Source organism: Penicillium maclennaniae (genome assembly GCF_028827695.1).
Source record: "Penicillium maclennaniae strain IBT 15551 chromosome Unknown utg000008l:1.0-3552695.0:1.0-3555053.0, whole genome shotgun sequence".
Taxonomy (NCBI): Eukaryota; Fungi; Ascomycota; class Eurotiomycetes; order Eurotiales; family Aspergillaceae; genus Penicillium; species Penicillium maclennaniae.
Window position 1 is genome coordinate 1,178,882 of NW_026623220.1, and position 14,101 is coordinate 1,192,982.

The following is a 14,101-nucleotide window of genomic DNA, read 5'->3' on the forward strand; positions in this document are numbered from 1 at the left end:
ACAATCTATTGTGCTAACGGTGGGATTGTTGAAAAGGTCCATAGGTTAAGGATAACATGAATGAAGAAGAGAGGATCGTGATCGTCCCCGTGACGTCACTGCCGTCAATAACGGCGTGGTGGCGCCTGTCCATGGGATCCGTAAGGCGGATAGCCTGATCCACCAGGTTGCGGCGAGGGAGCACCATATCCATAGGGTGCCTGGCCCTGGCCCTGGCCATATGCAGGGTTGCCCTGGCTATTGCCTTGTTGGTAAGGGGGCTGAGGCGGCTGTTGAGGAGCTTGCTGGTAGCTGGGCTGCGGAGGGTAGCCAGATGGAGCATTGTATCCTCCAGGCGGTCCCTGAGGTGGTGCTTGACCGTATCCACCATAGCCACCTTGCTGGGGTGGGGGTGCGTTGGATCGTCCGGCTGCTTTCTCGTCTTTGGTGTCGTATGACGAATCGATGGCTCCGAGCATGATTTTCGCGCACTGGGGAGATGATCAGTAGGGGGTCCATTACGAGCCATCATCAAAACCTACCCAAAGTTCGCGAGTCAAATGCACCGGCGGCACAGCTCGGGACATCTCATCTTGCTCCACTTCAAAGTCTATTCCAATAGTTAGTACGCCCAAGTGGCCCGCGGGACATAGTGCACAACGTACTCGAAGTGCAGTCAATCAGTTGGCCAATCTGAGGATCCTCGTCCAATTCAGACAAGAATTCACGCGCACGCTGGTCATTGCCAACCTGAGTGAATTGAAAGGAAACAGCACCGCGGCCATACCGAGTTCGCGACACCTCGTTCACGGCGTGTTGGATTACGTCGCGCAAAGCCCCGTGAGGCTCACCTGCGGGCTGTCCATCCGTAATCGTAATGATAAGGACTGGCTTGTCGAGGCGGTTGGCGCGAGCAGGACCCACCACCATGGGGTCGACGACCTTGTCCTTCAGGCCAGTACCCAGAGGGGTCAGTCCTGCGAAACGCACACGCGAGACCAGATTCTCAACATCCATAGCACTGCGAATGCCATCACCGCGCTCTTGGTTGTTCATGAATCGTACCGAAATTCCATCCTGGTCGAAAGTCGAAGCAGCGGTGGCCACAATGCCCAAGATTTGTCTCAGCTGGTCCTTACGAAGTCCCTTCTCCTCGAACTCAATGGATCCACTGTCGTCGACATAGAGAATCACGTCGAACAGAGCGAGCTTCATAACATCAGTGGCCACCTCCATAGGGACAGACCATTCATTAGTCAACTTGGCCAGCTTGCCAGGTGCATCATTGGCGAGAGTTTGGACGAGTTGGTTGAGTCTCTCTGGCGGGTAGAAGCTCTCAAGACTTTTCTCTTGGATGGTGCTAATCAACAGCTGGCGATAGGCATTGAGTTGCTGAGGAGTGGCGGGAGCAGCCTGGGGTGGAGGGCCACCTGGAGCACCATACTGGCCCCCAGGAGGTCCTGGCGAAGGTCCAGGACGACCTTGTCCACCGGGGTACGGAGCGCCCTGGTTTGGGTAGGGTGCCTGGCCCTGTTTCTCGTCAGCATTCATTCGCGTCCTCTCTGATACAACATAAAAGATGCAACAAACAAAAAGGAAAAAGAAGAAAAAAAAAAGAGAAACAGGGGCATATGGGGTTCAATGTACATAGGGCTGCTGCTGTCCGGGGTACTGGGACTGGGGTGGCTGCTGTCCAGGGTAGGGTGATTGTTGAGTGGGGTACGGAGACTGAGGCGGTTGTCCAGGATAAGGTGATTGTGACGATCCGTAGGGCTGACCTTGACCCTGAGGCGGCGGGGGGGGAGGACGTGCATAGCCCTGCTGAGACGATGCGGGGTAAGGCTGTTGCTGTTGCGGAGCCCTATTGTAGGCACCACCCGGAGGAGGAGTATTGTAGGACTGGTAGGGTTGAGCAAGTGAGCCGTCGTACTGAGGATAACCCTGGTTGTAATAGGGACCCGACATGATTTCGAGTTGTCCCACGCAGGTTGGGGGGGGGGAGGAGCCGAGGGAAGCCGATGGAGGGGTACTTGAAGGGAAGACAAAGACCAAAAAAAAAAAGAAAGAAAGAAAGGCAACAGGATAATATCAAGGGAAGCTTACCGATCCCTGAGGAGGAGGGGATCCTGGATAAGCCTGGTACTGCGCTTGTGGCTGTTGCTGCAGGAAAGTTCAACAACCCTGTCCCACCATGACGTCGCGAGGTTCACAGGTGACTTACGTATCCAGCAGGCCGCAGGGCAGTCGGGGGGCCTCCAGTGTATCCCGCAGGAGGTGCGCCTTGGTAGGAGCCCGTGTTGCCAGTGTTCGACATGGTCTGATTCTGACTCTGGCTTTGGTTTGGGTTCTGACTCTGGGAAGCGGCTATCTTCGAGGCGAACTGTGCGTTTTGAAGTCGCGTCAGCTCGGTTCCTCGCGGGGTAGAGGCAAACGGGTGAGCAGGTGAATAGGACAGATCGAATACTTACACCCATTGTGTCGATAGAGAGAGAGTTAAGGAAGAAAAGCGAGTGGATGAGCTGATGACGCCAGACAAGTTCACACCACACCAGATTGGGGAAAGACTACGGGGCTGTGGAATAAAGGTTACTTCTCCACTTCGATTCTGCCAGTTTTATATGAATAATCAACGTATCTAGCTTGTTTCGTTCCCTCAATACCGCGTGGTAATTTGTGAAAAGGGAAGGATTGAACCCGTCACGTAAAGTTAATACGTAGGCGGTATGTAATTAAAAGGAAAAGGCGGTGAACAGAAGTAACCTCTCTTCTTTGGTCACCCTGTACGGATACGTGAGCGTGAGTGTCAAGGTGAACATAAGATGAGTACTGCTCAGCGGGGCAGGTGACCTGGGCCCCGGCCCTGATCATCTATGTCTACACAGCCTTGGCTGTTCTTCAGCTCCCGGAGTACTTAATTAGTTACATGGCACTTACGAGTCGCCAAGTTTAGAAACAGGCGCCGAATGCACAGCTCATCAACTCTGTGCCTGTGGGACCCACCCGATCCACCTTCCAGAACAAGTGGAAACTTCCTGCTACGTTATACTTCCATTCTGCTTCATTGGAAATGGGGACCTGTGAATCACCTTCCTACATTGAATGTCCTTGACCAAAACTCCTAATGTACTCTCCATGCTCGCCACGGAGAGATTCGTCCTTGCGCACCAGTCCAGGCTTCGCCCCATGACCCCATAATCATAGTTCAGGTCGACACTCTAACCTCGTAGCGATGGCTTCAGGGGCGCTGATTCCCTTGATGAGCCGATCCATGGGAACATTCCGGGGAAGCTTCAGGGCCCAACCAGGTCTCAATTTAAATACCGTGGATGGCATTAGAGGCGACTGATGTCACGGCAGAAGTGGGATGCTGTTTTGCGGAATGGACAGCCTGGACATCAAGTGCATCTTTGTTCCTTCCTTTCTGTTTCTGGTTAATCAGACGCCTCTTTGTTTAGTTTCACTTCTGAAGTCACCGGATCCAAGGGACTCCCCATTGACCTACTCTATTATAAGCCTCCCTAATCCCCTCTGTCAAGAAGAACCCCCTTGATTCCCTTCTACATTCGCCACGCATCAAAGGACTACCTCAAGGCCCAGTCAAAAGCTCTCTCTTTCCGCGCAACCCACCCGATCCATCATTCCGGACCTTCGAACTTGCCACAATGTCTACCCCGGTTCTCCGCCTAGGCATCCTCGGCGCCACCGACGCTGTCGAAACAACTTACCTCCCCACTCTCACAACGCTCAAATCTCACTTCACCATCATTGCCCTCCAAACCAGTGACCTCGAAGCCATCGAACGCTGCCAAAAGCTCTTTGCCATCCCCAACATCACCACATCGCCCGAAGAAATTCTCTCCAATCCCCAAATAGAGGTTATCCTTAACCTCTTTCCTTTCGAACATCATGAAAAATATACCATCGCCGCACTCGAAGCTGGCAAGCATGTCATGGTCGAAGTTCCCCTTTCAATGACCATCGAATCCCTTCGTCGAATCCGCGCCGCAACCAAGAAAGGCCTCTTGGCCCGTTCACCCGACGAAACCACCTCCGCCCCTCGTGTCTTCGTTGGATGTGCCCGCCGCTACGCACCATGTTACACTGACATCTTCAAAAAGGAACTGGCGACCATTCCCCGGATTCATTACGCGCGATGCCGCAATATCTCTGGTCCACTTCGCGTCCCGAAAAACGGGTATGATGACACTATCAACGAACTACATCGATCAAACGGCGCTAGCGCTAAGGAAGGAAATGGACATGCAAGCCAACCTCAGTTCCAGAATTTGCTCATTGATATCTTCGGTTCCGATGGAGACATCACGCCTGAGCGAGTCGCGTTCTGCCGCTTTTTGGGTAGTCTCGGATGTCATGATTTATCATTGATGCGCGAGTCGCTTGGTTTCCCCGATGCTGTTTCCTGCGTCTCGATCACAGATCCGTTCTACTCCGCTGTTTTCCATTATACGGATGATTCGGGTGATGATGGAAATCCGTTTACGTTGCTCTATGAGGCCGGTGTGAATGCGCTGCCAAGGTGTGATGCACATCTTACTGTTTATGGGGCGAAGAAGACGGTCAGTGTGGTCTATGACTTTCCGCTGCCTGGGGAGGCGGCGGGAGAAAAGAGATCGGTGAAGGTCGTGGTCGAAGAGGTAGATTGTGGTGAGGAGATGGGAAATGGGAATGGAACTATGAATGCGAATGGAAATGCAATCAATGGAAACGGGAACGGAAACGGTAATGCAGCTGATGTCGTCCGGTCCCGCGTCAAGAGAACCGAGTACGTGAGTACCTGCAACGAAGCATACGATCGCGAACTGCGCGCCCTGCACTCCTATCTCTCTGGTGGAAATGGTCCGGAAGCGAAGACAACCCCCGAGGATGCCTTGAGTGATCTTCGTCTGCTGCATATGATCTTTGGACACTATGATCGGCAGTGTGGAACCATTCGGACCCCGTTGGGTTAAGCAAATATACGTTGCGGGGGAGTGCTTCTGCTGGACGTTGGAAAAGTGCGATCAGGGTCAATGATCCGTTAATTCTTAGTCTTTACAATGAGATCGGCGAAAATGTAACAGTAATAGGGATATGCAAGGCGGGTATTTATCCATATTTACCAACCAGCAATGAACTCCACTACCGCTTGCCCTTCTTCTTATTCTTCTTGGCGTTGTTTCCACCGCCAGACTTTTGTTGTTGCGGAGCAGGGGATTCCTCGACCCTTTCGCTAACGACGCCACCCTGGGTACGGTCCGCGGCGCGCTGCTTGTTCTTCCTACCCTTGGGTCTGTAGGAGGATCGATCACGCAGAGGAAGCCAGCGCTCGGGGTCGGGCTTTTTGGACTCGTCGTAGTCCTTAGGCATACGAGACTTGCGGACACGTTTCGTAGCGTGGTCACCCTTGTCCGTGGCAGAACGCTTCCGGGCACTAGCGAATGCGGCCGCAGCCGCAGCAGCAGATGAGGCGGAGGGTGCAATGCCTGCAGACTCGAGGGCAGAAATGTCGATATCGGCGACGAGATCGCTGATCTCAGGAAGGCGCTCGAGTTGCGATTCAACCTGGGAATAGTCTACTGTAGCCTGAGCAGCGATGTAGCCAGCGATGGCGACGCGGTCGCTGGAGTCTTGCTGGTACAGGGAGCGGAACAGGTCTGCGGCCATGGTTAGGTTGGTGAAATCATCGGAGTGGAGAAGAGAGGTAGCGGCGGCGCGCAAGAGGGAGGCAGGAGGCTCAGGCTTCTTGCGCCAGTAGTTCGCTGCTTGTGCCAGGGTGGATTGGATCTGGATTTTCCGGCCTTCGCGTTGGTAGAGAGAGACGAGAACGCTGAGCAAGCCAGGGTTAAAGCGAGCGTCTTGGTCGGATTCGGAGATGGATTCTTCGAGGCTGTGAAGGGAGCGCTCGACGGCGGTGATGGCGGAGGTAGTGTTGCCGACGTCGACGTAAAGCTGAACCACGGTCAGGAGGAGACCGAGGTCCTTTGGCCGCCTTTCCAGGACAGGAAGGATCCGCTTCAAGGCTTTCTGGCCGGTTTCGCCGCGCGCATGGCCAGCGGCGTTGTAGACGGATTGAAGGTTCACGCTGGCCTCGGTAGACGGGCAAGGGCTCTTTGAGAGCACCTTGGCTGTTGAACGAATCATACCATCATATTTCTGCACGAGGAGATCCGCTGCATGCGAGTTACCCAGCAGCGCATTGTTTTGGTAGTCGAACAGGCGGTCGTTGTTAATAGCATCAGGGGTTTCGTGCAGGGCCTTGTAGAGGGTGAACGGATTGACCGCAGCCTGACGGGCCAGAACAATGTTGTTACGAGCGACTTTCTTTGTGGAAAGCTCTTGAATGCTAGTTGAATAAGTTAGTTCTGAGGTTTCATCGTGTTAGGATTCGACATACTCATCCACGGAGATCTCTTTAAGGAGCGCCGCGGCCTCCTCTGTTTTTCCTTGCCGAATCAACACATATAAATACTGGACAGAGATGGGAAGCAGCTCTGCGGCCCTATCCTCGGGTGAGAGGTCCTCTGATGTCTGACAAATGTCTGCAAGTCTGTCAGCATTGACTCAGGTGGTCTTTAAGCGCGATACTTACTCTTCGCGCGGTTGAGGAGGACCTCGCCCTGCGGAAGAGCACCCTTGGCAATATTCAAGCAAGCCGCATTGTATGCCGTTTCAAATGCCTCCAGATCCTCTCTAGAAGGCCGTTCGTGGCGCACGTATTCCGCCTCGCCCTTCCACTGCAGCTGGGCATCGGTGGCCCATGAATTGATGCTCAAATCGTGATCTTCAGAGCTGGGAGTCTGGGAGAGTTTCTCGTATATCTCTGCAGCCCGACGGAACTGCTCAGCGCGGTAGCTCTGTTCAAAATTCAATATTAGCCTATGTCGCGAAAAGCAGCAGAGACGATCTGCCATACCACTTGAGCCTCCAAATGGCTGGCACCGCGGCTAGAACCCGCACGAGTCACAGCCTCCAGAGCCTGTTCCAATTTCGCACACTTGTACAGCGCATATGCATGTTCCAACCCAGCCCGCTGCTTCAGGGCATCGCCTCCGGCCTCAAGCACCTGCAGCGCATCCTCGTAGCGGTCCAGCTTTAATAAAGCGATGACTTTGATGTGTTGGGCGTGAATATCGGTCTTGGACTTGGCGAGGGTTTCATTGCAGGATTGAATGACCTCCTCATGATCATCAATCGATGCCCGCTGCAAAAGCGAGCTCAGCGACTGCGCGACCATGGCGGGGGTTGCGGGGAGATCGTCGAGAGCACAGATTCTTCGCAAATCTATGCGTTCAATTGAAATGCGATGGCCTCGGAATATCGAACTTGGTGCAATTGTCACAATCAGGGAGATCTCCAGGTTGTTATCCACCTCCACAACGCCAGAGTGTGCGGAAATGTCCTTCCCCATTGGGCAATATTGCGCATAGTGTCGAATGCCCCGCCGTATTTGATCACGTGTTGACGTTGCAAATGCCATATATCTGGCGCGCAAATATATGACACTGATCTCAATCATTAGTCAGGGAAGTAACTCATTTGAAACCTTGCGGTGTATTTTGAATCAGGCAATAACCGATGATTTGATCCCAGCTACATAATTGGTGAGATTTTTCGAAGTCCCCAGGTACAATGAGAGATATTTTGACGTATCATTAAAGAGACCAACGATTGCTCCCCAGTGCCTCTTAAGCCTGGTATGGGAATCTTGTATATCAATTAAGTCGAACGCTAGATATTACTGGGAAGGTAAGAGAGTTACCTTGGTCAGGCTGTACGATCCAACCCCACGTATCTTTCCTAGAATACACCAATGTGAAAGGCACTATCCCGGTGAATGCAAGTCCTTTCCGTTCGCCTATACTTTACCTCAAGATCTTTTTTTTTCATCTGGATGTCAGCCCAATCGCCTCAGGAGTGTTCCTGTTCCTGGTCGCTCTCTTCCGAAATTCCCTTTGACTCAGGCCCCGAGAGCTGGAGTGTGAAGACAGCCGTGGTTGCAGAAAGTATGCCAAGACACAAAGTCATCACCTTCCACCCATAAAGATGATCATTCAACCCCCCCCATTATCGGGCCTATCACCATTCCAGTAAGCTGAGCCGTTCGTAGAAGACTGAAGGCTTGCGCTGTGGCCCCATTCTCACCAAACACTCCAGGGGTTTCCTCTTCTAGCTCATCGACCACTTTTTACATCTCCACTAACAAAAAAGGTGAGATTCCATTGTTCAATGTACCGAAAAGTGCGAGTAGGATGACAAGCAGAGTTTTGTCCCGCATTGACTCCATCTCAATGAACCGTAGACATATCAACGATGGAACGATGAGTATGAAACCCGTTGTCGCAATTATACGGGCGCTGAGTCGACCGTAATAATACCCTATATAATTAGCTAAGCTTTACTAACTGTCACATGGCAGAGGTCACCGCAAAATGGCTGTAATATGACCGTGGCAACTATTGGAAAGAATATCATGCCGGCACCGGACGTATCCCAATGAAATCTGTCCATCACAAAACCAGGAAGCGTCTATCGAGATTGATGTTAGAAGGGGGATCTGAGAAACAGAATCTGTGGAAAGAAAGTCTCACTGAGTCTAAAGCGGAGTGAAAGAGCGATTGTAGGATGAATGTCCATGTGGTGATCAAAATTCGTGGTTGCTGAAGAAGCGCCCAGAATGCAAACATCCCACGTTCTGAGTTCAGGGACTCACTACTCTCCTGAATTGCGCCATATTACAGGCAAGGTGTGGGAAGAACGGGATCGGGCATCCTTTCGTTTTCCTCCGGCTCAAGCCAATACGTCGCAGCCTTTTTCTCAATGACTGCTAGTTGCAACACAAGGTCAATGCTAATAAGGCCAAAAGCGATTCCACACACCGTATAATATCCGGCGGTGTGGTATATGAGTCCGCCTAGCAAAGGGCCCAAGGCAAATCCCAGGATAAGGCCAAAATCAATATAGCGAAGCATATAGCCCAGATGAGCCTTATCTATTGTCTCGGTAACAATGCTAAGTCCAGCTACTGCGACCATAGCCGCAGCGGCACCCTGGAGAATCCGTGCTGCCAAGTAGCAGGCAAATGAGAATGCAGATGTAAGCAAGGCCATTGAGACCAACAATAGGAGCAGTCCAATAATGTATAGTTTTCGACGCGTCTCCGACCGGTCGAGGACGTACCTAAAGATTAGGGCGCTAAGGAAACTGGCTGTGGCTTCAGATACGAGCAGAATACTGTTTAAAAGTTCAACTGCTCAATTGCTCATGTATCAGTACAATTAACAATCAATGTGGGCAGTTCCTCACGATCACGCACGATCTTCGAATGCTATATTGGTGCGAGTGATCAAGGCAGTCGGCATGATGGGTATGATCTGCCTGCACATTAGAGCTGTGCATTAAAAATTGGAAAATCACACACCATTCCGTGGAGAAAGGTGTCCTTGGAAAAATTAGCTTTGATCTCGCGGAAGCACAAAGCTGGCACCCGCAGACATACCGTAAACATGGATAGCGAGATAGTCGCGACAATGAACATTTGCGACGATCGCATTTCGAGCAAACAAGGGCGCGGCCCACTGACAAGCTTAGCCCATGAATGAAGCCGTTGCGGATTCATGTTGTCCAAGTCTCACCACCGACTCATGCAAATGAAGATAAATCAAGTGAAGTTTGCAAAAAAAAAAAAATGCTGCCGACACTCCTAAGACAAAACCTGATTACCGCCGCATATGCAGAGGAGATCTCAAACCCGGCACATCAGTCTCTCTCATACTTTACATCGTATCTGTAATGTATGGCTCCGTGGTCTCCGCCTGCAAGGCTCCTGCAGGATGCCCACCTAGTGCATACATGGCTGAGAAGCTAATATTTGCATAAATAGCCATTCCTACTCACTTCGGCGTAGCTGAGCGCTGAACCCCATGATATTTCCAGCCAATGCACTGCCCATGGCTTGGTATGTAGGGACACGTGTTTTGAAAGAGCAACTTCGATCCATATTAGCTTGGATGGATCACACGAATTGACTAGGTATTCGCAGCGGGATTTGCTAATGGACACAGACCGCAGGATCTCACGCTCGCCACTTTCATGCATATTTGCGTTGTCTTTTTCGACCCCGCGATTGCGGTATTTCTATGTGTATCTCTTAGCTTTTTCGCTGGGCTTTGCTGCCTGATTCTCCATGTGCTGTGACGACAGCTATCATAGCCTCGACGACACTAGTTAGGCTCGATCAGGTTAATAGAATTTGAATGACTTGAATTGAATTGACGACAGCTATGCTCTTGGCATAACGCTGTGATACCTCACTGTACTTGATAAGGCTTTGTAGACGAAGTTTTCTGAGCATATTTGGACTCTTATCATCTTCTTTTCTAGATTTTTTTTTTCTTAAAAACAAACAAAGGCTAGCCCTTTGGGTAGGACTTTGCAGTGCAATCATGTTGATCATGTCGTGGAAACCCACTTGGACTACCCCCCCAATCTACCTAACCTTGCAAATGTCCCAGATTAGTGTATTCATATTTAGCCCACGCCCGAGGTATTCATGGCACGTGGGCCCAAGTTGTGTTCAAACTACAGGTCAGCCCGGCCAGCTGACGAGGGTCCGAGGTGATGAATAGTTCAAGATGCAAGAAGGTTCTTGAGAGCTGCGCCCGAGCATTGGACTACTTGAGCATCGCGTCGCTGTTCTTGACAGTGATGAATCTGCTTAGGCGTTGCTGAACATCCAGGAGAGTAAATATTTGGTAACCCGCCTAGTGGAGCAACGTGAGGCAGTGTAGATCATGAAACTCGACCCGGAATGTATCTTATATTCCAATACGCCGGAACAAATGCCAACGTTGTTTCTTCGATATGTAAGTAAGATCTTGAGAATGGGAAATCTTGGTGTGCCTTGGCACCACCATACGACCAGCATCCGCTCCCCATCCCACTTATTTACCGGATAATGTTTGTCAATTTCGAATTTCTATTCCTGGCTCAAAGGCTCACCTCTTGCCGCATTTTGTTGATTATCTAAGTTCGAGCACGTTCCTGAGCAGAACTCCTCATCGCTACATAAGCCAGATGGCTCGCTCAGTGAGCAATCCGATCTCCATCACTGACATGGCCTGAGCAAAGCGGGAGAGCAGCTATGTCAGCAGCCCATCTCAATAAAATGCATTACGTTAGTCCCATCTAATGCATTCATTCACCATCTTATTCTGACCGTTGTCCCCTTTACGAAAGGATAGTAGCAGTCATGTCTAGTCGTTTTGCCTAAAGCTGCATAGCGGGGCCACTCTTACTGGCAAAATCTTCCGGCGGCCTGCTCCAATTCAACGCGCCGAGTTTCGCATCCACGATTCTGTTTCTACATAGTTGCGCATGACTACATTGGTGTGATCACTTAGAGTCTGAGCCCGTACTGGCACCTACTCAGTGAGCCGCAGCCGAAGCACCCTCCAAACAAGCGATGGCAGCCCAGACTAGAAAGCCCCATCTTGCAGGCAATATCCTGCTTACTACAAAATGATATCTGCATATAGCCTGAGGTATCTACAGCCTAATGAACTGTCACTCCTTGAAATAACGAAGCTTCTGGGGCCAAGCTTAACCCTAGGTCAAGTCATGGAGGGTCGCCACGGTTTCACACTCGATCGTCCAGGTGGCAGATAGGCTCAGAAAGCCTAGTCTAGGCCCCATCATTCCTTGCAAGGGCATTTGGGACGGCGTAGCCCCCAATCCGCCCATTTGCCTAGGGCGCAATAATGGTCACCCCAGGGTGCGCTGAGACTCGGGCTGGACCCTGAAAACCACTTGCGATCCGCTTGGCCGCTAGAGAAGCTTCAAGCGGTCAAAGTATCTCCCGCCGGGTGGGTGTCGGTGAGTCGAGCTGGGAGGTCATCGACAGGGGCTGATCGACATCTAGATCACCTAAAACAGCGCACCACGGGGGGGGAGACCAAACACTGAGAATTTCCCATGTCTCAGTAGAAAATGAGTCTCGGCGGCATGCATAAAGAGCATGATAGAACATTTCGGACAGCCAACAGTACAGAATCGGACAGAGGTCAGTGCCAAGGGACGCGCGGACGTGGAGCTACGCGACGGGGTAACGGCGAGTGAGAGACTGCCCTGGTTCCGAGTCTTGGCACTCGGGGTTGATGAGACACTCGGGGCGCTATATACCTCTCAACGCGAAGTCTATGCGCAATTGAGGTCAAAGGCGTCGTAACCATGTAGGTGATCCCATTGCCTCCAATGATGAAAATACTTAAGAGTAGCCCAAAAGCTGAAGGCCCTGTGAAATATTACAATAAAGAATGGGCGTAAAAGAGCACGTGACCGTACGTCACCCCTTAAGGGCAGAGTTACGCCTTTGCCGCTTGGAGCGTCCACGGAACCATGATCGTCCCTTGACTTCCCGTCCCTCTTTGGAACCTGCTTTTGTTTTTTTTTCCTCCTTCGCCTTCCGTGTCGATTTTCTTTTTCTTCGGCCGGGGTTCAGAATAGCTTGCTCGATCACGGAGATTGTCTCCGCAATGCGGATGTCTACTCGTTGACCTTCTATAATACGACCGATTACCACTCCCGAATTAGGAGGAATACACCAGCAGCCGGGATGCTGTTCCAGAATAGGGAAGGGCCTATTCCGGCCTCATGGGCCTGGAAGAAGATCATGCGTTTTGCCATCATCATCGTCGCTGTCACGGGTTTCGCCGCCCTGCTCTGGCCATCCTCCCCACCTCGCTACAATGCGATGCACGCCTACTCGAACGTGACTATCTCCTCAAACGTCGAGTGCGACCTTGACCTCGAAATGCTGCACCGTCTCGACGTACGAAAGCTGGTCGCTTATACCCGCCGTGAGATGATTCTGGACTTCTCTGCGGATCCGCTCCCCATCCGTCAGGGCGTAAAGCAGCCGTTGCTGGACACAAAGTGGAAGCCTTCGGCCTCTGAGTCCGAGACTGGACAGTCGCAGGACGGCTGCACCGTCAGGACGCCCATGCAGGTCCAGGTGGTCCAACCACCCAAGATGGCGGTGGCTTCGCACATCGACTTTGGAGTCGCTACTTCAATTGGAAGATTGAACGACTCGCTTGACCAGTTTGCTCATTGGGCTGGGTATACGCGCACTCGCATATTTGCTCTGATCGAGCCCGATGAGACCAAAGAAGGAGTCGCATATGTCAAGCACAAGGCGGAAAACCTGGGAATCAACCTTTTTATCACCGAATCCGAGGATGACTACCTGCATCGCTACTTCGCGCTCATTGCCCTTTTGGAGGAGCACATGCGGGGGCAGACACAGTGGGCGTGCATCATCGACGACGACACGTTCTTCCCTTCCATGTCCGCGCTGGTGGACGCCTTGGCTGAATATGACCACACCAAGCCGATGTACATTGGCGGTCTCTCAGAAGGCACCCCCCAGATTGCAGTTTTCGGAATCATCGCTTTCGGAGGCGCTGGCGTCTTCCTTTCTCGACCCTTATTATCCGATCTTGCAACCGTCTATGATGAATGCGAACAGATGACATACACCGGCGACCGCCGGATCGCCAATTGCATCTACCAGTACACTACAACTCGCATGACAATCGACCACCGCCTCCATCAGCTGGACTTGATGAAGGATGCATCCGGATTTTTCGAGTCAGGCGAGAGCTCCCGCTCTCGGTACACCACTGGAAGTCATGGTTCAATGCCGACATGCCCAAACTTAGCGTAATCTCCGAGTTGTGCGGCGACACCTGTCTTTTGCGCCAATGGCAATTCTCCGATGGCTATCTACTAACCAATGGGTTCTCCGTCGTGAAGTACGGATTCCCGCCTGAGCCTGGTGACCTCTCCATGGAAATGACATGGGAGCCGCACAACGGCGCGACAGAGGAATCGTACCTCCACGAGCTAGGTCCTCTCCGCCGAAAGGACGAAATGAAAGAAAGCTATCTTCTCGAAGATGCCAAGATCCAGGAGAACGGTCACGTTATCCAGTGGTATATCAAGCGGGACTCGATCCTTGGCGACGAAATCTTGGAATTGACATGGCGCAAGCAGTAATGTGCATGGCTTAGCAGGTTTCATTTCGTTCTGTCTCTGCATTCTTGTTACTTTCTGCTTATTCACG

The 14,101-nt window shown here is 51.7% G+C and overlaps 5 protein-coding genes across 5 annotated transcripts; 2 read left to right on the forward strand and 3 right to left on the reverse strand.

Annotated features, from left to right (window-relative positions):
- Positions 1-104: 104 nt before the first annotated feature.
- Positions 105-1,944, reverse strand: rfeF (uncharacterized protein; the record flags this gene model as incomplete). The annotated part of the gene is made up of 4 exons (XM_056971102.1): positions 105-470; positions 522-589; positions 645-1,509; positions 1,627-1,944. 4 exons carry the CDS (start codon positions 1,942-1,944, stop codon positions 105-107), a joined length of 1,617 nt encoding a protein of 538 aa, XP_056818081.1.
- Positions 1,945-3,641: 1,697 nt separating this feature from the next.
- N7477_009442 (Gfo/Idh/MocA family protein) lies at positions 3,642-4,949 on the forward strand (the record flags this gene model as incomplete). The annotated part of the gene is made up of 1 exon (XM_056971103.1): positions 3,642-4,949. One exon carries the CDS (start codon positions 3,642-3,644, stop codon positions 4,947-4,949), a length of 1,308 nt encoding a protein of 435 aa, XP_056818082.1.
- Positions 4,950-5,118: 169 nt separating this feature from the next.
- N7477_009443 (signal recognition particle subunit SRP72) lies at positions 5,119-7,387 on the reverse strand (the record flags this gene model as incomplete). Its single annotated transcript, XM_056971104.1, has 4 exons — positions 5,119-6,322; positions 6,374-6,518; positions 6,569-6,833; positions 6,893-7,387. 4 exons carry the CDS (start codon positions 7,385-7,387, stop codon positions 5,119-5,121), a joined length of 2,109 nt encoding a protein of 702 aa, XP_056818083.1.
- A 1,324-nt stretch (positions 7,388-8,711) lies between these two features.
- N7477_009444 (uncharacterized protein) lies at positions 8,712-9,514 on the reverse strand (the record flags this gene model as incomplete). Its single annotated transcript, XM_056971105.1, has 4 exons — positions 8,712-9,226; positions 9,293-9,350; positions 9,398-9,418; positions 9,476-9,514. The coding sequence occupies 4 exons, from the start codon at positions 9,512-9,514 to the stop codon at positions 8,712-8,714; spliced, it is 633 nt and encodes a 210-aa protein (XP_056818084.1).
- A 3,075-nt stretch (positions 9,515-12,589) lies between these two features.
- N7477_009445 (glycosyltransferase family 31 protein) lies at positions 12,590-14,034 on the forward strand (the record flags this gene model as incomplete). Its single annotated transcript, XM_056971106.1, has 2 exons — positions 12,590-13,650; positions 13,698-14,034. The coding sequence occupies 2 exons, from the start codon at positions 12,590-12,592 to the stop codon at positions 14,032-14,034; spliced, it is 1,398 nt and encodes a 465-aa protein (XP_056818085.1).
- Positions 14,035-14,101: the final 67 nt, after the last annotated feature.